This window comes from Nuphar pumila, chromosome 3 (genome assembly GCF_984573655.1).
Source record: "Nuphar pumila chromosome 3, dmNupPumi1.hap1.1, whole genome shotgun sequence".
In the NCBI taxonomy this organism is placed as follows: domain Eukaryota; kingdom Viridiplantae; phylum Streptophyta; class Magnoliopsida; order Nymphaeales; family Nymphaeaceae; genus Nuphar; species Nuphar pumila.
The window spans coordinates 90,603,143-90,629,174 of record NC_143251.1 but is presented as its reverse complement, the minus strand read 5'-3'; the positions used below and the strand labels follow the sequence as shown (position 1 = coordinate 90,629,174).

General features: G+C 45.4%; 1 protein-coding gene across 2 annotated transcripts in view; it reads left to right on the top strand.

The window, feature by feature from the left end:
• Positions 1 to 1,793: 1,793 nt before the first annotated feature.
• The window catches only part of LOC149843124 (gamma-secretase subunit APH1-like), a 65,275-nt gene continuing 41,036 nt past the window's right edge, over positions 1,794 to 26,032 (top strand). For both annotated transcript variants that reach the window (XM_090001711.1, XM_090001710.1), the window contains exon 1: positions 1,794 to 1,924. In XM_090001711.1, the coding sequence (XP_089857837.1) occupies positions 1,812 to 1,924 (113 nt within the window). In that variant the 5' untranslated portion in view covers positions 1,794 to 1,811. The remainder of the gene's footprint in view (positions 1,925 to 26,032) is intronic.

The window sequence follows — 26,032 nt, the reverse complement described above, 5'->3', positions numbered from 1 at the left end:
AGGTTATTGAAGGTGTTTTTGCATGATCTAATGGTTTTAGAAGTTTATTAAGATAATATTCTCCTTTCAAAATTTCAAATAAGATAAGGTCAGATTATATCAATGACAACCTAAGATGTTGTTGATGACAAGCTAGAGCACTTCGGAGAAGTAAGCTAGTCAAAAGATACCTGATGACAAGTTGTTGACACAAAAGGGCCGGCGAAAACTTGGATTGTTGCTGCGGTGACTTATGTTAGCAACCTGAATTGGATTATTTTGACAAGAAATTTTTTATCATAGTATGAAGTTGAAATCATTTTTTCTTGCACCAAAGAGCCACTTTAAGTTTAATTTTCCTTTCAGTTGCAAGTCATGAAACCATCGTTTTGAGGGGGTCCAAAATGCTTCAAAAGTAAGATTTACCTTATTTTGGACTTGAAGCACCATGTTTTGGAGAAAATCCAAATATCTAATTTGAAAACTCTTCTATAACAAAATTGGGGGTGTCTACATGGTGTCATCCAAAGATTTGCCTTAGGTTTTTTTTGCAGAAAAGAAATTTAAAAATGCTGAAAGTCGATATCATTTAAATGCCACATCCTCGGAGTTGAAACTAAATCCTAGTAGTTAAATGGTGGTGGACGTGGGTTGAATGGCATAGTTGGGTAGGTTGCACTATCATAGTTGAGGGGTTTCCGGTTTCAATCCTACGAGGGACTATCCGCTAGTTTGCCATAAAAAAATTCAAAAGATAAAAAAACACAAACTTTTAAGTGGATAATAAAATACAAATCTAAGTTTTTAATATTAAGTTGCTATTGAATGTGTGAAATAATTTCTAAACTTGATGTATTTTTTATTATCACCAAAACTTTAGGTGTCTTTGATTTTTTTTTTTGAAATAAAAGTTACTGTTTTGAGGGTAAATTAGCTAGTCAGATGTACTCCAGTTGGATCTAGGCATTACCAAGTCCAACCTAATCAGTTGACTTAACCAGGTTCGGATTCAAATTTGGAGTTGGATATACGAAATCCAGATCCAACTAGCTTAAAACCCGATATCTACACTTAATCAGGTTCGGGTTTTAATCGGATTCGGGTTTGAGTTTGAATGCAAAACACAATACCAAACCTGAATCTGATTATTAATTGGATCTGAATTTGGCTACTGGGATTTTAATCAGACTAATCGGATTTGGATTTGGGACAGATGTCTGACCCATTGATATCCCTAAACACAATAGGCAAGGGCCCAACTTGTCTTACTAACAACATGGCCCAACCATTATTAGGTCCGGTCGTGTTTGGGTCTTATCAGGTTCAGGTCAGATTGGGCATATTGAACCTCAGCCAAAGCCGGGTCGATTCTCATTCCAAAATTTTCTCACACAAACCCAAGCCCAGTCCGTTTTATTGTTGGGGACTGGTCAGGTAGAAGCATTATCAGGCACTTGATCCAATCTTCAGTTAAAAACCCATTGAAGAATGCTGGGGTCAAGAGATTTTGGCGATATATTGGAAATCTTACACCAAATAATATATATTTTTTATCAAATATTAATGCAACATGTATTTTTTGTAAGTTTTAAAATTTTTATATACGTCGAGCTTTTTTCCAGGTTATTTTAAAAACAAATATTTTAATTTATCGTGATATTTCTTTGAGATTTTAGAAAGAGCGAGGTTTGTTACATCGTCTGCTCTCTAATACATTATTTAATTTTTCTCCGGATGAAAAAATAATAACGTTAAGACGGATCTTAACGTTATCATTTCTACGTTATATTTTGCTGGAGTTCTGCCTCTGAGAGCGAGAGAGAGAGAGAGAGATGACGGTCGCAGCGGGAGTTGGGTACGCGTTGATCGCTTTGGGACCATCCCTCTCCCTCTTCATCAGTGTCATTTCTTCCAAACCCTTGCTAGTTCTCACCGTTCTCTCGAGGTAAACGCTTCATTGTCTCTCTCTCTCTCTCATTCTTCTATCTGACGAATTACACTGAAAATATCAAATTTATATATTTTGTGAAATATGGTATTCTGTGCCAAGAGTAAATATTTGTGGAAATAAGAAGAAATTCAACGGCATTGGAATTTTTTTGGGTTTATTCTCTTTCAAAATGTTGGGATCGTTTCCATCAAACCCAAACGCCTTCGAATTCGATGTGGGCATTCTGAAATTTTTGATACTGGTGAGAATTTTAGAAGTTATGTTATCTAAACCAAGAGAAAAGTGAGGATTTGATCGATTTTCTTTCGAGATGCAGAATCATTAATTTAAGGTTGTGACACAATTTAATTTGGTTATGAATATTCTGAAATTGATGGATTGGGGTTGTTTGAGCAATTGGGTAGCTGTTTGTTGGGTTCGAGGCAATGGGGCATCTTTGTCAAAGAAGAGGTTGAACAAGGCAAGGTGTCTAGTCAAGAAAGTCGACCAGCTCAGAGTCTTAATCCTAACCTGGGTAGGACTTCCAAGGAAGGAGAGTTTGCTCAAGTTGGAACGTGCCTAAGAGATTGAGTCCTAATATTGCTAATTTTCCTAAAGTGGCTGGCCTTTATTATGCTAACTAGAGAGATGACTCTTCCTCTCCAAGTTATGTACATTCATAACATTATAAATATTATCTCTCTCTCTGAAGAACGTTGAGAGAGATTTCCCGTCGACATAGATCCTAACGGACCGAACCAGGTAACTCGTGTGTGCCGTGTGCTTTGCTTCCGTGGTTTGCCTACTAGATTCTACCGTGATACCTTCACATGGTATCAGAGCCAACATCATCACCATCCTTCGTGCTATAGGTTTTCTGGTTTCGGTCTCCCATAGCATCCAATGAAGACAAGAACGGATCCTCTGAGATAAGTGCTCTTTCTAAGTCTCTCCTTGCAGCTTTGCCAGCTCCAAACAACTTCCAATATTTCCTTGGAACTAAATTAACTGCTGAGAACTATGCTTTGTGGGCCTCTCAATTGAGATCCTTGTTAATTTCATATGATTTAGATGGTTACATAGATGGCTCTAAGACAAGACCGAATGAGGTGATAGAGAAAGATGGAAAAACGGTTCCCAATCCTGATTATATCATGTGGAGAAGGCATGATCAACTTCTTCTAAGTTGGATCATCTCCTCATTATCCAAATCTATCCACACATAGGTCGTTGGTGCTGAGACTTCTTATGAAGTATGGAAAACTCTCAAAGACTCTATGTGTTGAGTAATGAGGGTAACAAAAATTCGTGCGGAAGCAATATAGGATTTAACAAAGGTACAATCAAATCACAACACAAGGGTTTATGTGGTTCGGTCTAGAGTTACCCGTCGAGGAAGCGGGAGCGGGAAGCAAGGCACTTTCAAAAATTTAGGAAGCGGGGAAGCGTGGGACCACTTAGAAGAAAATTCCGAACCGTCTCGAAAGCGACCTAGGAAGCGAACCGGAAGCGGCTTAGGAAGCGAACCGGAAGCGAGCAGGAAGCGAAAAAATGGAAAAATGGGCAAGCATGGGAGAAGCGTACTTTCCCATAAATGGGAAGCGCGTTTCCCATAAAAGGGAAACACGCTTCCAATAAAAGGAGGATGCTTTCCCTCACGCTTCGGAAGCACGACGTTTCACGTTTCCGAAGCGCGCTTCTCTTTTTACCTAGGCGCTTTCGGTAACTCTGGTTCGGTCAACACGACCTACATCCACGGGGCACGAAGAGAATAATCCACTATAATAAGAGTAGAGAGTATAACATCCAATAGCTTGCTCAAAGCTAAAGAGAATAACAACAAATGAATCACAGGAAGAGAGTGATACAAAATTACCTCTCGGGTGCACAACCCGAGTCAAAACCCACACCACAACCAACACCTCTCTCTGAGGATCAATGCGTGGTGACGAACCTTCTTTCTTGCTCTTCTTCTCTTCACTCTCTCTCTCTTATGTCTTCTCTCTCTGCATGTTGCACACAGCCACTCTGCTCACAACACTCCGCTCTTCTCCTACCAGCACATAGTCTTTGCACCCCTATTTATAGATGGCATAGAGTCTTCTAGACTCATTCCAGAAACCGAAGGGGTTTTGACCCTTCAACTTCCTGCATTAATGAAAACTGGGTGGCTATTCCACTTCCCCATATCATTAATGGAGAGATAGGGCTAGCCCTTCAATTTCTCTTGCATTAATGGGAAGTAGTGGGTGGCTATTCCACTTCCCCACACCATTAATGAGGGATAGGGCTGGACCCAACAATCTCCCCCTCTAGCTCAAGGGGATAATCCAATTCAACTAATCAACTGGCTATGTCACAGGGATTCGGCTAGCAGGGTGCCACACCCGCGTCGACGCGACTCGACGCGGGTGCGGGTGCGGCACCGGGTGCGGTCAACCCGATCCTGAGTGCGTTGACCGCACCCAGGATCATTTAGGTCCATTTTATTTTTTGGATTTTTTTTAAAAAAAAATATGCTGACAGCTGCAGCAACTGGTGTCAGCTGCAGTAGCTGCTGTCAGCAGCTGTTCTGTCAGCAGCTGACAGCTGTGAAATTTGAAAAAACTCGCCGACCCCCTTTATATATATATATATATATATATATATATATATATATATATATATATATATATATATATATATATATATATATATATTTTATATTTTTGCCCCTGCCGCACCCCCGCACTCGGGTTTTTTGGAAGTGCCGAATCCCCGCACCCACACCCGCGCCCGCACCGGCACCCGCACCCGCACCCATGTGACGTAGTCAACTGGAGTCCATGTCGACCAGCTGCCGACATGTATTTTGTTTCTCTATCTATAAGACCTTTGTCAGTATATCTGTACCATTATCATTTGTGGAGATCTTTGCAAGATGAAGTAAATTTTTCTCAAACACATCTCAAATCCAATGATACCTGATATCTATATGCTTTGACTTTGAGTGAAAACTTGGATTCTTGGCGAGATGAATGACATTCTGACTGTCGCAGTACACCAAGTACTTGTCTTGCTCTAAACCCAATTCCTTCAAGAATCTTTTCATCCATAACATCTCTTGGCAAGCTTCTGTAAGAGCAATATACTCTGCCTCAGTAGTAGACAAAGCGATACACCTTTGCAATTTTGACTGCCATGATACAGCTCTCCCTGCAAAAGTGAGTATAAAACCTGATGTGGACTTCCTTATATCAATATCTCCAGCCATATTTGCATCTGTATAACCTGTCAAGACAGGTGGTCCACCCCCAAAGCTTAAACAAACTTTGAAGCTCGCTCTGAGATATCTAAAGATCCACTTTACTGCTGCCCAATGCTCTTTTCCTGGATTTGCAAGAAATCTGCTAGCAACACCTACTACATATGCGATGTCTTGTTTCATACGTACCATTGCGTACATCAAGCTCTGCTGAAGCATAAGGAACTTTCTTCATTTTCTCATTCTTCTCGTCACTTGATGGACTCTGCTCTGAGTTCAGCTTAAAGTGACCTGCAAAAGGAGAACCAACTGGCTTTGCATTGTTCATACTGAATCTGTCCAACACCTTCTCAATGTACTTCTCCTGTGATAACCATATCTTCTTGGTTTTTCTATCACGAGAGATCTGAATACCCAATATTTCCTTTGCTGGCCCCATATCCTTCATTGCAAAGGTCTTACTCAGTTCCTTCTTGAGCCTATCAATTATAGACATATCTTTTCTAAGGATAAGCATATCATCAACATATAACAAAATTCTCACCGAACCATTTTATGTAGACACAATGATCTGAAGCCAATCTATTATATTTATTTTCAGCCATAAATGAATCAAATTTTTTGTACCACTGTCTTGGAGCTTGCTTCAGCCCATACAAGCTCTTTTTCAACCTGTAGACAAGATTTTCTTTACCTTTGACTTTGAAGCTTTCTGGTTGCTGCATGTATATCTCCTCCGCCAAATCACCATGGAGGAAGGCAGTCTTCACATCTAGCTGCTCAATCTACAAGTCCAGGCTAGCAGCAATACCTAGAGCAACATGAATAGAAGACATTTTAACAACATGAGAGAAAATCTCTTTAAAGTCAATACCTTGTTTTTGACCAAAGCCTTTCACAACTAATCTGGCTTTGTACTTTGGTTGAGAACTTTGTTCTTGAGTCTTCAACCTGAAAACCCACTTGTTCTTCAAAGCCTTTTTGCCTTCTGGTAGTTCCACCAAGTCATAAGTGGTTCTTCTGCAATGCATTCATCTCATCATGCATAACTATTAGCCACTGCTCTTTCTGCTTACACTCTTGTGCTTCTTGGTAACTCTCTGGTTCACCTGTACCAGTAAGCATCACATACTCGTGTGGAGAATATCTTCTGGAAGGTTGTGACTCTTTAGAAGATCTTCTCAACTGGGGTTCTGGAGGAGGTTGTTCTCCAACTTCTTCCTGCTCAACATGGCCTGCAGGTAAATCAACGTCAGCCTCTGCATCATCTTCCTGCACTGCTCTTCCTTCAACTTGTGCCACTGGAGGAGTAACTAGATCCAAGTGGATAGATCCACCTGCAGAAGTCTGAATTGGCACCTCTTTATTGATATCTTCAAGTGTCTGGTTTTTAAAGAATACCACGTTTTTGGATCTGAATACCTTCTGCTTCTCTAGATCTCATAGCCTGTAGCCGAATTCAACATCACCATATCCCAGAAAAATACATTGCCTCGTCTTATCATCAAGCTTGGACCTGTCCTCCTTGGGGATATGTGCAAATGCTCTAAATCCAAATACCCTCAGGTGCTTGTAGGACACATCCTTTCCTGACCATACCCTATTTGTAACATTATTTGCTAAGGCATAAGCAGGAGACAAGTTGATCACATCAACTGTCGTCCTTAAAGCCTCGTCCATAATTTATTTGGTAGCTTGGACTGCGCAAGCATACACCTGATTCTTTCTGCAATTGTATGGGTCATCCTTTCTGCAACTGCATTGTGTTGAGGGGTACCTGAAACTGTCAACTCATGGCGAATTTCATGAATTTTACAATATTCATGGAATGGACCTGTGTACTCGCCACCATTATCTGACCTGATGCATTTCAGTTGTTTTCCTGTTTCTCTCTCAACCATAGCATGAAATTGCTTGAATATATCAAGAACCTGTTCTTTGTTTTTTTAGAGGATATGCCTAAACTTTCCTGGAAAGTCATCTATAAAAATAACAAAATAAAGTGCACCACTTAAAGTTTACACATCAGTAAAACCATTAACAATTTTTGTTCTCAGAGGACCACAAACATCAATATAAACTCGCTCCAAAATGTGAGATTTTTTATGAAAGGCATTTCTAACAAAAGATACTCTATGTTGCTTACCAACTAAGCAATAAACACACGGGTTTAGATGTGTACCTTTTAACTCTGGAAGTTGCTCCTCTTTAGCAAGAATCTGCAAGCCCTTCTCACTCATGTGGCCTAATCGACTGTGCCACAAATCAATAGAAGAGTCCTCAACTGTATTCAACCGTCCCTTGTATACCTTGCCTTGCATCTTATAAAGAGTACAACACCTCTTTTCTCTGGCCTAAACCAATGACCCGCTGCTGAGTTTCTACTGTCCTTTACTGAAAACACTGCTTCTGCTCTCTTCATTAAACTTTCCTACTGAAAGCAAATTCAACCTTAAGTCTGGAACATGTCTGACATCCTTGAGCACCAACATGTACCCAAGACTGGTCTGGAGATGAATATCTCTAATCCCTACAATTTATGATGTTCCTGTGTTTTCCATTCGGACAACACCAAAATTACTGGTTCTGTATATACTGAAATACTCTCTGCATGGTGTGGCATGGTACGAGGCTCTTGTGTCTATTACCCAATCTGTATCTTGGCACACACAAATACATGGATCATTAGTAGTAGACAAAATCACAAGCTCACCTTCTATTGTGGTTGCGGTATCTTCTTTGGTTTTTGATGATTCTGTCTCTTTCCCTTTTTTCTGATTTTTCTTTGGCTCTTTGCACTGATTCTGGAAGTGTCATTTCTTTTCACAATTGTAGCAAGTGATGTCCTTCCTTGACCTGAACTTGCTCCTATATCTGTGGTCATTTTTCCTGTCTTTTGACCGACCCCTACCTTTGGATGAACTCACCATCAATCCTTCACTAGACCTTATTTGGTGATGGTTTTCTCCTAATTTCATTTGAAATGAGCGTACCTGTGACCTCTTCCATATCTAATGTTTATTTTTCATAAATTATGGTTGTCACAAGATGCTCATAAGACGGGGACAATGAGGTTAGTAACAACAAAGCTTTATCCTCATCTTTTGTAACGCCCCAAAATTTCAAACTTGCGAACCTTTCAGAAAACAGGCGAGAGACTAGGAAAAATCTATTTCCTTCAGAGTTTGTTTATGAAATCAGTAGAAGACTATTCTTTTGTTAATACACAAGGCAAGCTGACAACTTTGGGCACGTTAGCTAAAAGAACCAAAACTCACAAATTCGGATACCCCAAGAAAAATCCGTTACAAACCCAAAACGTCCAAGACGCGAGCTAAGAGCAGAAGGAAGAAGTCTTGAAGCCATCTTGCGATCGCGCCATCGACCGTAGTGTACTTAATCATCACCTGTACCCATAAAATATGTTAGTTTTGCGAAAAACTAGTAGGTGCATAAGAGAGACTACAGGAAACTGAATTAAGTACATTTAATTCAGCAGGTTATGCAGTTAAAAGCAAATATGCAACACAAACAGGTAAGTAGAGTAAGCGAGTAAGCAGTGCAAACGGGTAAGTAAAGCAAGCGCGTAAGTAGTGAAAACGGGTAAGTAGAGCAAGCGAGTAAGCAAGCAATGCAAATGATAAAGCGTAGCAACACGATTCATTTGATCGTAAGCTATGAACTACCACACAACAAGCTTGTTCTCGTTCCTAGAACAAGGTTTCTGCATCTAATCATTATCAAGTCATCGTTTGTCGCCCTCACTACTTCTAACAAACGCTTGTCCTAAACCACCTTAAACTATTCTCATCTCTCGAGGCCTTACGCGGCCAACTGTCATCGGTTATGACTCACTAAGGCGTCATACTTTCGCAGAAAAGCCCACCCTTCCGTAGAAGGTCCAAAATACGATCACTATCTAAAATCTCTAGCGATCTGATTCTCACATCTGAGTCCTACATGTAATCATGCTAAAACAGAAAGCCAAACTATAGATTTATAATTGGCTATCTTAAACAATCTCAGAAGATCATCAGAGCTCACCATAACTTTTTATAGTAAGCAAAAACACAAGATCCACGTCGGATCGCTCGGTCCGGGAGATATACGACCTGACAGGGAATTACCGCCCTAGAGGGTATACCTGGTCTTGGACCATACACTTCCTCATAGGAGTTCACCGTCTTTGCGGCTACCCGTTCGTGGACAGTGTACATCCTCACAGAGATTCTACCGCTCTAGCCGAATTACTCGATCTGGGAAATGTACAACCTCACAAGGAATTACCGCTCTAGATGGTATACCTGGTATTGGACCATACACTTCCTCACAGGAGTTCACCGTCTTTGCGGCTACCCGTTCGTGGACAGTGTACATCCTCATAAGGAATCTACCACTCTAGTCGGTTACCTGGTCTTGATCATACACGCCCTCGCAGATAATCCTTTGGAGATCAGGTCCTCAACACATACCATATTCAGTGATACATGCATCTATACAATCGACTGCTCCGAACAATTGAGTGTTGCTGGGGTCAGTAGCCACAATATGGGCACAAGCACGTATATCAACAATATGCATCGTATCACTTCACATAGTAAAACACAATACGCGAGAACATGCAAATATGGCAATCCAGTTGATTCTATAGGCGAAGAGTAACTAACTCTATTCGACAGCCAAATAAAACAACTGAATAAGACAAGCACTCATAACAATGCTCGTCATATATACAATCACCATCAAATGGCTCAGTCCATCTGCAAGTAATTAAATTAATCGTAAGGCATAAACCATTGCATCACAAGCCATTCATAAGCAATCATACGACAACCGTTATATCACAATATGTAAGCAGCTTGTAAGACAAGTGGCCATATCAATCCTAGTTGCCACTAGTTCGTAGATTACGAGTTGTATGCAATCACATTAATCATAAGAGATACAAGCCAACAAGTGTTACGTTACAACAAGCACCAAGTAGTTCGACCAAGGGGTAAAGCAAGTCACATGCTAATATGTAGCAACTGGCATAATGTTATTATTATAAGCACTTAACTAGTATGAGGAGCTAGTTATTACTCAGCAAAGAACTGCATAAGCAGTTTAACTAAATAGAATAACGCCTTGACATGCGTGTATAGCTCAACGAGTAGCATACTGAACTATCGAGCAAGCGAGCAATCAACCAGTGTGAACAGACTTTATGTTTCGATATTACTGGCCTGCGGGTACACGCATGCAAAACGTAGAAACAACTGAGACTAGTTCGGGCGTCTGTTATTCTATGTATTTTCAATAACCCGAATAGCTAGTTGAGTCCGCTCCAAAAGGGACGGCTTTAGCCGGAAGATGATTCCTCAGAGGCTGATAAGCAGTGCCACGGATGCATCCAACTTCTGCAGAAGTGTTGAGTTAACTATTGTAGCCCCTTTCCCCTTAACTCCAATGACTGGGGAGGCCGGATCATTGTCCGTGGGGTGGTTGTTAGCAACCTGTCCATTGGAGTTTTGTACCGCTCTGTCCTCTCCCTTGACAGAACAACCAAAAGTGAATGGGTGCGTTAGGAGTTGCTTAACTAACGACCCATCCTATGCTGTGCTCTTTAAACCACTCGAGCATCTTGCCTGTGAAGGCGAATGTGAGGCCATTTATGTGATTACAGCATTGTGCATTTAGCACTGTTCGAGGTCGCACGACCGTCTCATCCGATCATCGCAGTACTAGACGTGTCGTGCACGACTACAAGTACTCTAGGATGAAGGGGGTATAGCTCCTCAATAGAAGCCTCAAAAGGAGTGTTTCACAAAGATGTAATGTTTATCAACTATACTTTGATATTCTTTATCTTTTGAAACAACAGTACCTTGTACCAATATTATGCATGCGATTTTCTAGAATCTCATCCGCCATCGGGGTATCTACATGCCTCACATGACTCGATACCGGCCTCGATAGACGGGATACAGGTTTCTCAACAGAACCCCTGCTAAGTAGTTCGCTCGAACCTCAGCTCGTCTGCAGGATTGCATACTCGAAGAGTCAGGATCCTTGCAAGGTATCCCTCTCCTTAGACGAGGATGTATCGCTCGCTTCCGACTGAACTCTTGTCGCAAGCGAGAAAGTGGTAGATGTCTCTTGCATCCTCCACGAGGATGCCTCAAACGCGTATGCAATGAGCGAAAACCTGAGCGTCATCTGCAATAACAAGTCAGTAACAACACATATGTAAAAGCAAGAGCCTGGGCGCAAAGCACGACGACAAAGTAAAGACTGTAAGCAGGAGTGCAACGTAGAACCTTTGCGGGAAGCGCGACGGCAAAGTAAAGGACTGTAAGCAGGAGTGCAACATAAAACCTTTGCGCGATGCGCGACAACAAAGTAAAGGTTGTAAGCAAGAGTGTAACGCAAAACCTTTGCGCGATGCACGACGACAAAGTAAATGACTGTAAGCAGGAGTGCAACGCAAAACCTTTACGCGACGACAAAGTAAAGGCTGTAAGCAGGAGTGCAACGCAGAACCTTTGCGCGATGCGCGACAGCAAAGTAAAGGACTGTAAGCAGGAGTGCAACACAAAACCTTTGCGCGATGCGCGACGACAAAGTAAAGGACAAGGATCGCGGAACCGCGTCCTTGAGTTAAATGCGTACTCGTATAAATATATATTTCTATATATATATATATATATATATATATATTTATTTAATGGTCCCTTTTTAGTTAATTGAACTTAATTCAATTGTCCAAGTCTTCCCTGCAATCTTCCCCAACCTTTGGGAGTTGCGGTCCTCGTATGCCAGCGGCGTAGGTAAGCACGAGCTCAAGCCACGAAGGGCGAGCAAGATCCATCGTTCAACCAGTGATGCTAAAAAGGTTAACATGCCAAAATACAAATGAGAAGTGGGTCCGGTAAGACCTGCAGCAGTACCAGACCCCGATACGAGGGTAGGCAGGGAGCTCAACTCCCTGCAGGAAGCAAAAGAGCAACAGAGGCCGCAAGGCTTCCCGCAGGTTGCAGTGCCAGAGGCAGGGGCCTCAGCCCTTGTAATAACCAGAAAAAAAATTTAATCATCCCGGACCCGGGTCGGATCCAGATTTGACTCAGATCTGAGCCCCGTAAGAGGACGGCTATCGGTAGGCCGTAAGGGCCTATCGAGAGGCGCCCACTCCCTCTTTTTTTTCTGCTTATAAATGAAGCAGGCGGGAGGGGGGGGGGGGGGGGGGAGCATCAAATGCTTTCCCCTCCCCGTCGCCTCTCCTCTCCCCGACGCCCCTTTCCCCCCTCTCGGCTCCCCCGTTTTCCCTCTTCCTTTGTCTCCCCCTCCTTCTCGTCGTCGCTGCCACCCGCCGTCGCCGACACCCGCTACCCACCTCTGTCCCGCATCGTCTGCCTCCGCCGGCGACCTCCAGGTGAGTCCCCCTCTCCCTCGTCTTCCTGTTTCCCGCATGAGAGGGGGGGGAGCGAACCCCTCCGCCTGCGGCCTCGGTAGGAGGGGGTGGTGGCTTCCGGCAGGGGGGGATTCGCACCCCCCCCCTACCTTGCGATTTCCGACAGGGGGCGAGCCCCCTGTCTTTTGGTGTCTTTCGGCAGGGGGTTTCGCCCCCTGCCTTGAGATTTCCGGCAGGGGGCGAGCCCCCTCTGCCTTGTGCTTTCCGGCAGGGGGCGAGCCCCCTGCCTTGTGGTTTTTGGCAGGGGTTTCCCCCCCCCCCTGCCTTGTGCTTTCCGGCAGGGGGGCGAGCTTCCCTGCCTTGTGTTTTTGGCAGGGGGTTTCGCCCCCCCTGCTTTGTGCTTTCCGGCAGGGGGCGAGCCCCCTGCCTTGTGTTTTCCGGCAGGGGGCAAGCCCCCTGCCCTCTTGTGTTTTCCGGCAAGGGGCGAGCCCCCTACCTTCTTGGGTTTTCTGGCAGGGTTTTTTACCCCCTGCCTTGTGTCTTCTGGCAGGGGTTTTTACCCCCTGCCTTATGTTTTCAGGCAGGGGGCGAGCCCCTGCCTATGTGTTGCGGCAGGGGGTTTCGCCCCCCTGCCTTGCGTTTTCTGGCAAGGGGGCGAGGCCCCTGCTTTATTGTGCTCCTCGGTAGGGGGCTTTGCCCCCCTGCCTTGTGCTTTCCAGCAGGGGGCGAAGCTCCCCCTGCTCTCCTTTTTGCTTCCCGCCAGGAGGGGGTTCTGCCCCCTGCCCTATTTCCTTTTGAGGTGGTTTTGCCAGGGAGCCTCTACTCCCTCCCCTGCCTTGTTGCCTCTGTCCTTCTTGTGCAGGGAGTTGAGCTCCCTGCCTCCCCTAGTTTTTGGGGTCCGGTACCACTGCAGGTCTTACCGGACCCGTTCCTCGCAGTATTATGGCATATTGACCCTTTTGACTTTGCAGGTTGCACCACGGAGCCTTCTTGTGATACGCGGCTCGAGACAGTGATCACTTACGCTCGCAAGCGTATAGACCCTCACACCCCTTCTAGGTAGGGGTTTGCGTAAAAAGGAATAGGAACAATGAACTGCTAAAAACAAAAGACTTAACCAATAAATTAAAACATTTACATATAGTATATATGTACGTCCTTTCCTGCATTTTACTTTTCCTGCACTTTACTTATCGTTGCCGTCGCGCTATATGTGCCAAGGCTTTCCTTTTTGTGTACCTTTCTTTATTGTCTTTTACTTCCAGGACGCGGTTTCGCGATCCTGGTCTCTGTTGATTTCATTTGTTGTTGCTTCTGCTATTTCATACATACATATGTCACTCTTCTTTTTATTGTCGTAGTCTCAACCCTGCCGTGGATTTGTAGGGTTCAACAACAGAGCTTAGCCTTGCGTAAGAGCGCAAGTATCAACGTTCGAACAGTGCAGTGAGTTACGAAATGAGATACTGGTTTTCTTAACTCGAGACAAGATCCTCGTTGCACGAAGGGCTGTTGTTTCTTGAGTTTGGGCAAACGTTTGGTTTTTGGGTACTATTGCAACACTAATATAGTTGGCACGATGCAATGAGTACTACGAGTCAGATTAGGTCTCGATCATGCAATGATACTGATTTATAATACACCAAAAAGGTCTCAGGGGCCTTCACAGGCAAGATGCTCGTTTGGGTCTAATGGACCCGGGCATGAAGAATGAGGCGGCGGTTAAGAAACCCCCCTCGCGCTCAATTCGACTCAGTTTCGCCAAGAGAGAGGACGAAGGGTACCAACTCCGATGGATATGCCATTAATGACTATTTACGGGCAAAAGACTCAACTTCCCCTGTCATCGGAGGTTAGGGGAAAGAGGTTGCACTAGATAACCTAACACTTCTGCAAAAGTTGGATGCATCCCTACTGGGCCTTTGGGGGCTTGCTCTCTCGACCACCGGTCGTCCCCTTAGGATAGGATTCAGTCAGTCAACCGAGGTATCTTAAGATACATGGCATAATAAACCCTCATATTGGTCTCGATTGTTTCAGCCCGTGTGCCATGTACGTACCCACATGGCCGGTTAACAAGTGATAACTAAATTAAGCATGCTCACCCTTCAGCTGTTGTTTTTGCATACTTATGGTATTACGTGTTAGCATACTGGTGAGTTTCCTGTGCAGTATATCTTTTCTCATTGTTGCTGTTGTGGTATGCTTAACTGCTTTACTTGCTAGTTGTTCTTGTTCTTTTTGCACTCCTACTAGTTTTTCGCGAGATTGACCCATTTTATAGGCAGGTGATGAGTAGCGGCGACAGGCAATCAACGATGCATGCGACGTGACTCGAGGCTATACTTTTCCTTCCAGACTTTTGGCTGTCGTTGCAGGGTTTTGAGTTTTGGGTTTTTGTTTTAATCTAGGGGCTGAGCCTCCTGTTGATTTTCCTTGTACAATGACTTTTTATTAAGAATTTAGTACTCTTTTCAGTTGTTTGCTATTTATCGTCGTGGTCATGTTTGGATTGTCGAGCCAACGTGCCTGGGATTTGCAAAACTTGATTTTCAAAATAGAAAGATACCTTTTGAAGGGTTTTCAGAACAACAGAGTTCAAACTTTCAGGGATTTTCCTCAGAAAACTTTAATTGTCAAGTTAAGAAATTTCGGGGCGTTACAGCCCTGCTTGGCCAAAAGCAACAGAGGCAGGGAGCAGGTGTAATAAACGAGAAAAAAAAATTAGTTTGGATTCGGGTCGGATCCGGACCCGGACTCGACCCGGACCCGAATGGAGGCACCGCCTCCTGTGTTTTTAACACAGGGAGGCAGGGGTTTCAAAGATACCCCCCCCCCTTCTTCCTCTCTCGCTGTCTCTCTCCTTCACTGCCTCTCGGTCTCTCTCTCGCTCCTCTGCGTTGCCGACCCGCCGCCACCTGCGACAGCCTCCGATGCCGACGCTGCCGCTGTCGGCGACCACCAGGTACGCCCTCTTTTCCTCGCAGTCTCTTCTCTCTCTCCCTCACCTCTCTCTGTGGCCACGAGAGGGGTCAAATCCCCTCCCTGTGCCCCCTTTTTAGCAGGGGAGGGGCACGACACCCCTCCCTGCTCTCCGTTACGACAAAGGAGGGGTTCAGCCCCCTCCTCTCTGCTGCTCTCCGTTACGGCAGAGGAGGGGTTCGGCCCCCTCTCTGCTGCTCTCCGTTACGGCAGAGGAGGGGTTCGACCCCCTCCTCTCTGCTGCTCTCCGTTACGGCAGGGGAGGGGCCGAGCCCCTCCTCCCTGCCTCCTGTCACGACAGAGGAGGGGCTCGGCCCCCTCTTCTCTGTGCCCTCTGTCAAGGCAGGGGAGGGGCCGAGCCCTTCCTCCCTGCCTTCTGTTACGACAGAGGAGGGGCTCGGCCCCCTCCTCTCTGTGCCCTCTGTCAAGGCAGGGGAGGGGCCGAGCCCTTCCTCCCTGCCTCCTGTTACGGCAGAGGAGGGGCTCGGCCCCCTCCTCTCTGTCCCCTCTGTCACGGCAGGGGAGGGGCCGAGCCCCTCCTCTCTGCTCCCTTTTAGGCAGGGGAGGGGCTGAGCCCCCTCCCTGCCCTTTCGTTCGGCAGGGGAGGGGCTGAGCCCTCTCCTTGCTCTCTGTTATGGCAGGGGAGGGGCTGAGCCCCCTCCCTGCCCTTTCGTTCGGCAAGGGAGAGGCTGAGCCCCCTCCCTGCTCTTTGTTTTGACGGGGGAGGGGGTTGAGCCCCTCCCTGCTCTTTGTTATGGCAAGGGAGGGGCCCGAGCCCTCCCTGTGCCTCTTTTCTCGTTAGGCAGGGGCATCGCCCCTGCCTTCGCTATTTTTCGGCAGGCCGGGGCAAGCCCCCTCGCCTCGCTTTTCATTGGCATCGGGCGGGCCTCCGTTTGTTGTTGAAAGGCAAGGTGTGTCCTCCTGCTTCCCCCTTAGTGGCTTGCAGGGAAGGGCCTCGATTCCTTGCTCTCTTGGGTGGCAGGGCGAAGCCTCCCTCGTTGTCTTCTTCGGGCAAGGGTGTGACCCCTTGCCTCCCCGTTGGTTGCTGACAACATGTCAGCAGGGGCTCATGGCCCTGCCCCTGCTTCTTGCGCTTATAGCAGGTGCGCATTTTCACGATGCCCTGCCTCTGTTTCCTTTACGTCAGGACGGCGATTGTGCCCCTGACTTTCTATTTTAGTATTAGCTTGCTAAGATCGTTACTTTAGCAGCTCGTACGACGGATGCTGCTCGCGCTCCGCGACCCGAGCCGCCAATCGCGTACATCCGCGGACGACAGCAAGCTTGCAACTCCCAAAGGTAGGGGAAGATTGCACAGAAGACTTGGACAATTGAATTGAGTTCAATTAACTAAAAAGGACAATTAAATAAATATATATGCATATATATATATATATCATATATATTTATATGAGTACGCATTTAACTTAAGGACGCAGTTTCGCGATCCTTGTCCTTTACTTTGTCGTCGTGCATCACGCAAAGGTTTGCGTTGCACTCCTGCTTACGGTCTTTACTTTGCCGTTGCGCGTTGTGCCGGGGGTTTGCGTTGCGCTTCTGCTTACCGCCTTTACTTTGCCGTCGCGCTTTGCGCCTAGGCTCTTGCCTTTGCATATGTGTTGGTATTGCCTTGCTATTGCAGATGACGTGCAGCTTCTTGATCTTGGCGTATGCCTTAAAGGCATCCTCGTGGAGGATGCAAGGGGCATTTACCCCTCTCCCTCTTGCGACAAGAGTTCAGTCGGGAGCGAGCGACACATCCTCGTCTAAGGAGAGGGATACCTCGCAAGGATCCTGGCTCTTCGTGTGTGCAGTCCTGCAGAGTCGACTTGAGATTTCAGGGAGCTGCGCAAAAGCATCAAAGACTGCTCCAAATCGAAGCATTTGGAAGGATGTGACTGAGTGGTTCTGCTCGCCTTTTGGCTTATCTTGGGTGATCCCGAATTGGGGGTTCGAGCGAACTTCTTAGCGGGTGTTCTGTTGAGAAACCTGTATCCCGTCTATCGAGGCCGGTATCGAGTCATGCGAAACATGTAGATACCCCGATAGCGGATGCGATTCGAGATAATCACATGCATAATGTTGGCACAAGGTACTGTTGTTTCAAAAGATAAAGTAAAGTTGATAAACTTTACATCTTTGTGAAACACTCCTGTTGAGGCTTCTATTGAGGAACTATACCCCTCTTTATCCTAGAGTACTTGTAGTCGTGCACGACACGTCTAGTACTGCGATGATCGGATGAGACGGTAGTGCGACCTCGAACAACGCTAAATGCAAAATGTTGTAATCACATAAATGGCCTCACATTCGCCTTCACAGGCAAGATGCTTGAGTGGTTTAAATACCACAACATAGAATGGGTTGTTAGTTAAGCAACCCCTAACGTACCTATTCGCTTCTTTGTGTCTGTCAAGGGAGAGGACAGAGCGGTACAAACTCCAATGGACAGGTTGTTAACAACCACCCTACGGGCAACGATCCGGCCTCCCCAGTCATTGGAGTTAGGGGAAAGGGGCTACATTTGTTAGCTCAACACTTCTGCAGAAGTTGGATGCGTCCGTGGCACAACCTCCTTTGGGGAATCCTCTCTCGGCTAAAGCCGTCCCTTTGGAGCGAACTCAACTAGCTATTCGGGTTATTGAAAATACATAGAATAACAGACATCCGAACTAGTCTCAATTAGTTCTACGTTTTGCTTGCGCGTACCCGCAGGTTCGTAATTATCGAAACATAAGGTCTGTTCACACTGGTCGTTGAGTCATGAGATTCGCTTGCACTATTGCCTTGCTTTCACTACTGATTCGCTTGCACTACGGAATCACTTGCACTACTGCTTCGCTTGCACTACGGAATCGCTTGCACTACTAATTTGCTTGCTTGCTCGATAGTTCAGTATGTTACTCGTTGAGTTGTGCACGCCTGTCAAGGCGTTACTCTAGTTGGTTAAACTGCTTACGCAGTTCTTTGCGGAGTAATAAGGAGCTTCTCATATTAGTTAAATGCTTATAATAATAGCATTATGCCAGTTGCTACATATTAGCATGTGACTTGCTTTATCCCTTGGTCGAACTGTTTGGTGCTTATTGTAGCGTAACACTTGTTGGCTTGCATCTCTTATGATTGATGTGATTGCATACAACTCGTAATCTACGAACTGGTGGCAACTAAGATTGATGTGTCCGCTTGTCTTATAAGCTGCTTACATATTGCGATATAACTGCTGCCGTATGATTGCTTATGAATGGCTTGTGATGCAATGGTTTATGCCTTACGATTAATTTAATTACTTGTTGATGGACTGAGCCATTTTATGGTAATTATGTGTTTTACGAGCATTGTTATGAGTGCTTGTCTTATTTAGTTGTTTTGTTTGGCTGACGGGTAGAGTTAGTTACTCTTCGCCCATAGAATCAACTGGATTGCCATATCTGCGCGTTCTCATGTGTCGTTTACACATGTTTTGAGGGCCTATTTGAGGATTGCAATATTCCTTGTGGCAATCATATGATACGTAGGATTATATGCTTCTGCGCGGAGTGATACAATGCATATTGCTGATATACATGCTTGTGCCCATATTGTGGCTACTGACATCGAGAGCAGTCAACTGTTCGGAGCAGTCGATTGTATATATGCGTGTATCACCGAGTAGGGTGTTTGTCGAGCACCTGATCTCCAAAGGATTATCTGCGAGGGCGTGTATGATCAAGATCAGGTACCCGGCTAGAGTGGTAGATTCTCTGTGAGGATGTACGCTGTCCACGAACGGGTAGCCGCAAAGACGGTGAACTCCTGTGAGGAAGTGTATGGTCCAAGACCAGGTATACCATCTAGGGCGAAATTCCTTGTGAGGTTATACATTTCCCAGACCAGGTGATCAGGGCGTTGATCTTGTTGGTTGTATTAGTGGCTATCGACCCTGAGAGCGGTCATTTGTGTGGATGTGTGTATCGCAATGATTTTCATTGGATATGGCATTTGTTAGGGACTGATCTCCTAAAGGTTTCGCTGTGAGGTTATACTTTTCCCAGATCAGGTGACCCAGCTAGAGTGGGAGATCTCTGTGAGGATGTACACTGTCCACGAACGGGTAGCCGCAAAGACGGTGAACTCCTACGAGGAAGTGTAGGGTCCAAGATCAGGTATGCCCTCTAGGGCGGTAATTCCTTGTCCGATCGTATATCTCTCGGACCAAATGATCCGACGTGGATCTTGTGTTTTTGCTTACCATAAAAAGTTATGGTGAGCTGTGACGACCTTCTGAGATTGTTTGTAATAGCCAACCATGAATTCATAGTTTCGGCTTTCTGTTTAAGCATGATTACATGTTTGACTCAGGTGTGAGAATCAGATCGTTAGCGATTTGAGTTAGCGATCATGTTTTGGACCTTCTACGGAAGGGTGAGCTTTTCTTAGAAGGTATGACGCCTTAGTGTGTCATAACCGGTGACGGTTAGCCGCGTAAGACTTTGAGAGATGAGAATAGGTTAAGGTTGTTCAGGACAACGCGTTTGTTAGAAGTAGTGAGCAACAAACGATGTACTGATGGTGATTAGATGTGACCTCGTTCTAGGAACCAAAACAAGCTAGTTGCGTGGTGGTTCACAGCCTACGATCAATTGAATCGTATGCTGCGTTTGTCAGTTGTACTGCTTACTTGCTTTGAACTGCTTATTGTTTGCACTACTTACGCGTTTGCACTATTCACCTGCTTGCATTGCTTACCTGTTTAACTGCATATCTGCTTTAAACTGCGTAGCCTACTGAATTAAAAATACTTAATTCAGTTTCTTGTTAGTCTCTCTTGTGCACCTACTAGTTTTTCGCGAAACTAACCCATTCTATGGGTACAAGTGATGATTAGGTACACTACGGGCGATGGTGAGATTGCAAGATGACTTCAAGACTTCTTCTTCCTGCTCTTAGCTCGCGTCCTGGACGCTTGGGTTTGTATCGGATTTTCCCTTAGGATATCCGAATCTTGTCAGTTTTGGTTCTTTTAGCTAACGTGCCCAAAGTTGTCAGCTTGCCTTATGATTTATCAAAGAAAAATCTTCCGCTGATTTCATAAACAAACTCTGAAGGAAAGAGATATTTCTAGTCTCTTGCCTGTTTTTCTGAAAAGGTTCGCAAGTTTGAAATTTGGGGCATTACAGCAGGGGCTCCCTGCCTGCCAGAACAGAGAAAGGCAGGGGAGGGAGCAGAGGCTCCCTACCACACCTGCCATAACAAGACAGGGGGGAACCTGTCGGAGCACGAATCAAGACAGGGGGTGCAACCCCCCTGCGGGAAACGAGACAGGCAGTGGCTCTGCCCCTGCCGACAGCAAGAACAAGGCAGTGGGCAAAGCCCATTGCCAGAGAACAAACGAGGTGCAGGGGGCCTTGCCCCCTGCTCGTAAACAGGAAAGCAGGGGGGCTTCGCCCCCTGCTGGGAAACCAAAGGAGGCAGGGGGGCCTCGCCCCCTGCCGGTAAAGCGCAGGAGAGCAGGGGGAGATTCGCCCCCTGCTGAGAAACACAAAAGCAGGAGGAGCCTCGCCCCCTGCCAGAAAACACAAAAGGGACAAGGGGAGAGGAACCCCCTGTCGACAAGACAAATGGCAGGGGGACGGAGCCCCCTACCGACAAAGCGAATGGCAAGGGGGCGGAGCCCCCTGCCGACACAACAAGAAGGGCAGGGGGAAGCGAAGCCCCCTGTCGGCACAACAAGAAGGGCAGGGGGAAGCGGAGCCCTCCTGCTGACCACGCAAGAACAAGGGGAACGAAACCCCCTGCCGACAAGAGGCGACGACAGGGGGCTCAGCCCCCCTGTCGATCAACCCCTCGCAAGGAGAAAAAGAAGGGAGAAGGGGTTTACCTCAGAAGACGGCATCAAAGTGAGAGGGTGACGGGGTCACACACCGACAGAGGGTGCCGAGGCAGGGAGGAGAACAACAGCGATGCTATCGCCGACGTCTGTTGTCGTCAGGCGGTCGTCGGAGGTCACCGCTCACAGCAAAAAGAGGGAGAAGAAGGTGGCCGATGGTGGGTCGCCGACGCCAGCTCGGAGGGAGAGATGGCCGACGACGGGAGGCAAAGCAGAGGTCGCTGACAGGAGGTCACCGACGATCGATGGCCGCTGGTGTCAGGCGATCGTCGACACAATCGTCGGTGGTTGCAGAGAAAGGGGAGGAAGCAGTGGGGGTTGTCGGAGCTCGAAGGTCACCGACGACCCCGATCGTCGATGGCGACAAGGGAGAGACGAAAGGGCGAAAGAGAAACGATGTGATCGGGAACTCCAACGTCGGGAACAGGGGTTGTCGAGGTTGCTGAAACTCTGAGGCCGTCCACGGCGGCAAGAGAAGGGGGAGAAGGTGGTGGCGACGGTCGAAGGTCGTTGACGGCTACGATCGTCGACGTTTGCAGCACCCGGGGCAAAGGCGGTGGTCGGCGGTTGCGAGTGTTGGCGACGGGAAGGTCGTCGAGGGGTATGCCTGACTCAGAGAGGAGGTGGCCGGACGGAGTTGGTCGTTAGCGTCTCCAATTTCCGACGGCAACGCGAGAGAGAGACGGAGCAGAGGAGAGAGAAGGGGCGAGGGTTTTCACCCCTCGCCCGAGGCGCCTGCGTCTTTTAAAAGACGCAGGTTCTCAAGGCTTCGAGAACCCGGGTCCGGGTTAGGCTCGGGTCCGGTTCAGACCCAGATCCGGGCCTGACACAATGGACCAAACCCCGACACGTGTCCGACATGTGCAGGGCACGTGTCTGACACGTGTAGGACACGATTTTTTTTTCGGGTTATTACATCTTCAAGTTTAACATCCAAACTAAACAAACCAGCAATAATCTTATTAAATACACTGAGATGGTCAAGAACGGGAGTACCTTCCTTCATACGAAGACTATAAAGTTGTTTCTTGAGGTGTAACTTGTTGGACAAGTTCCTGGTTATATTGAGGCTCTCTAGCCGCAACCACAATCTCGCTGATGTCCTCTTTTCCATCACGTTACACATGATTCATCTGATAGACACAACTCAATCACACCAGCGACCCTCAAGTCAAGATCATCACATTCATCATCGGTCATGGTCTCTGGCTTATTTGCCTTCCTGACAAGGACCTTGTGCAACCCTTGCTGTGCAAGTAAAGTCTTCACTCTTCTTTGCCATAAGAAGAAGTTTCCTTTGTCATCAAACCTCTCCACCTCAAACTTGAAGCTAACTGACTTAGATGACATGATTTTCCACGAACTTGGCTCTGATACCACTTGTAGAGAAATGAGAGTAACAAAAATTCGCGCAGAAGCAATATAGGATTTAACAAATGCACAATCAAATCACAACACAAGGGTTTACGTGGTTCGGTCAACACGACCTACATCCACGGGGCACAGAGAGAATAATCTACTATAATAAGAGTAGAAAGTACAACATCCAATAACTTGCCAAAAGTTAAAGAGAATAACAACAAAGGAATCACAGGAAGAAAGGGATACAAAATTACCTTTCGGGTGCACAACCCAAGTCAAAACCCACACCACAACCAACACCTCTCTGAGGATTAATGCATGGTGACGAACCTTCTTCCTTCTTCTTCTCTTCACTCTCTCTCTCTCTTACTTCTTCTCTCTCTGCATGCTGCAGACAACACTCTGCTCTTCTCCCACCAGCACACAGTCTCTGCACCCTTATTTATAGATGGCATAGAGTCTTCTAGACTCATTACAGAAACCGAAGGTGTTTTGACCCTTCAACTTTTTGCATTACTGGAAAGTGGGTGGCTATTCCACTTCTCCACGTCATTAATGGAGGGATATGGCTGACCCTTCAACTTCTCCTGCATTAATGGGAAGTAGTGGGTGACTATTCCACTTCCCCACACCATTAATGAGGGATAGGGCTGGACCCAACAATATGCTGCCCAATTGATAGCCAGGGGAACAAATCCAGTGCATTAAGAAAGCTAGAAAAAACATAGATGATTATGTTAGAAAAGCCAAGTTAATTTCCCACCAACTTGGTATGGCCGGTAAACCCCTACCAAAGGATGATATGGTTTTATATGTTCTGAGAGGGCTGCCCCAAGAATATGACTCTCTCACTCTATCTACTAGGGATCGCCCCATCACCATGATCGAGCTTCACAGTTTGCTTCTTGCCCATGAAGCACACCTTGCTGATAATGAATCTGATGTGACCCATGAAGCTAATGTTTCATAGCGTAACAACCAGAGTTTAGAGGAGGTCGAGGCTATCAACAGGGTTGGTTCAAAGGTCGTGGCCAGTACAATGATCAACCTCCCTATTTCAATCAGTCAGGTCGATCATGTAACTCCAACCAGCCATCCAGTTCAAGTCAGCTGGTCACTTGCCAGTTTTGTGACAAAGTTGGCCATACCGCTATGACTTGCAGGGCCATCCTTGGAGACAGCCAGGATTCAATGCCACCTCACGCCAGTTGTCACAGGAGAGGACACCTGATATCCTGATTCAGGAGCGTCCCACCATATTTCTCCAGATTTAAACTCTCAGTTACTTCATTCGGAATATCAAGGGAATGACTCCGTCCGTGTTGGAAACAAAACAAGTTTAAAATTTTTTCATATTGGTAATTTTGTTCTTGATTTTGGAAAGTCTTGTCTTTTGATGAAAGATATATTGCATGTGCCTAATATGACTACAAAGCTTCTTTCTGTGAAAAGATTCTCCAAAGACAATGAAGTAGTGTTTGAATTCTGACTCGAAGATTGCAGGATCAAGGAAGTGAAGTCCGGGAAAAAGATGGTTCGTGGACATGCTAAGGATGGTCTTTACTTTATTGACTCTTTGGGTAGTTAAGAATAAGTCTGCTCGTGTTAGTGAAAAAGTTGATATTTGAAAGGTGGCATAATAGATTTGGCCATGCAAATTTGAAAATTGTTTTACTATTATTGATCGTTTTGGGTTACCTAATGATGTTAATAAATTGTTGAACGTTTGTTTTGCTTGTCAAGTGGGAAAACAACACAAACAACCATTCTCAAGAGTGTCTTACAGCAAGCTCGACCCTCTTGAGATTGTGTTCAGTGATGTGTGGGGGTCGGCCCCTATTATTGGTTGTGATGGGTCTAGATATCATGTTATTTTTTGTTGATGCACGTACAAGATATACTTGGTTTTATCTTTTGGAAAATAAATCAGAGGTGTTAAGTGTTTTTCAAAGGTTCAAGGCTCTTGTTGAAAACGTTATTGATAAGAAAATCAAGTTCTTGCACACAAATAGTGGTGGAAAGTTCAAGGCTCTTGATCATTTCTTGAGGCGTTGTGGGATAGGACATTGTGTTTCTGGTCCTTATACTCAAGAACAAAACAACATCTCTGAACGGAAGCACATGAGTGTTGTTGATACATGGCTCATCCTTATGGCACAAGCGGGGATTCCCCAAAGGCTTTGGACCTATGCCTTTTCCACTGTCGTGTTTCTTATTAACCGACTACTGTCGTCCAGTCTAAACCATAAGAGTCCTCTAGAAGTCTTGTTTAAGAAGAAACCAAATTATGCTTTTCTTAAATCGTTCGGATGTGCATGCTATCCCAATCTAAGACCATATAGATCTCATAAATTGGACTTTCGCTCTGAGCTTCATGTTTTTATTGAATATAGTAACTCTTACCGTGGTTATTTGTGTCTTGACCCGTAACTGGCAAAATTGTTGTTTCCATGGATGTTACTTTTGGTGAACAACACTTTCCTCTTATTAATAAAGAGACAAATGTTGCAAAAAGGCCTATGGATAGTGGTTCCCTTGTTGCCTTACCTATTCCTTCAGTATCTCCACCCTCAGGTCTCAAAACCAATCATCGTATCTCTAATCCTAGCCCAAGTTAACCTAACTCATCTCAGTCGAGTACCTCACCTGGTCACGAGTCACCTCACCTAGTCATGAGTCGGTCCAGTCACTTCAGTTTGAGTCATTTGGGATAAACCTCGTAGTTGACATGGGTCAAATCGCTCACCAGTCACCTGTTCCTAGTCCTAGTCTTGATCCTCCTGCTGCTCAAAAAACACATCATATGATTACCGGGGCCAAGGTTGTAAGTATTGTATCGTTACTCGTATCGGTCGGACCCAAAATAAGATATGCATCATATCATAAAAAATCTTAATTTTTTAATAATTTTTTTTCAAAAATTCTAAAAAAATCATGAAAAATCAGAAAAATAGCAAAAAATCTAAAAATTAATAACACATGAAACAATGATGAATTGCACAAAATACAACCATAAAATTACATATGAAACATTTATGTTTCTATAAGTTGCATAAGACATCATCAAACATCAACTATCTCACAAGAACAATGTAAAATATTAAATATCTTGCAATTAAGAACATGCCACAAGACTCATACTTTCAATTGGTTCTCGCTCATTACTTGAGTGCCTCATTGCCATGCCAGATAATTTGATGTCATCTTTGTTAGAGTGTGGAACATGATTTCTACCTTGATATAAATATCTAATTTTTGCAGATTGGTGGGGGGTTG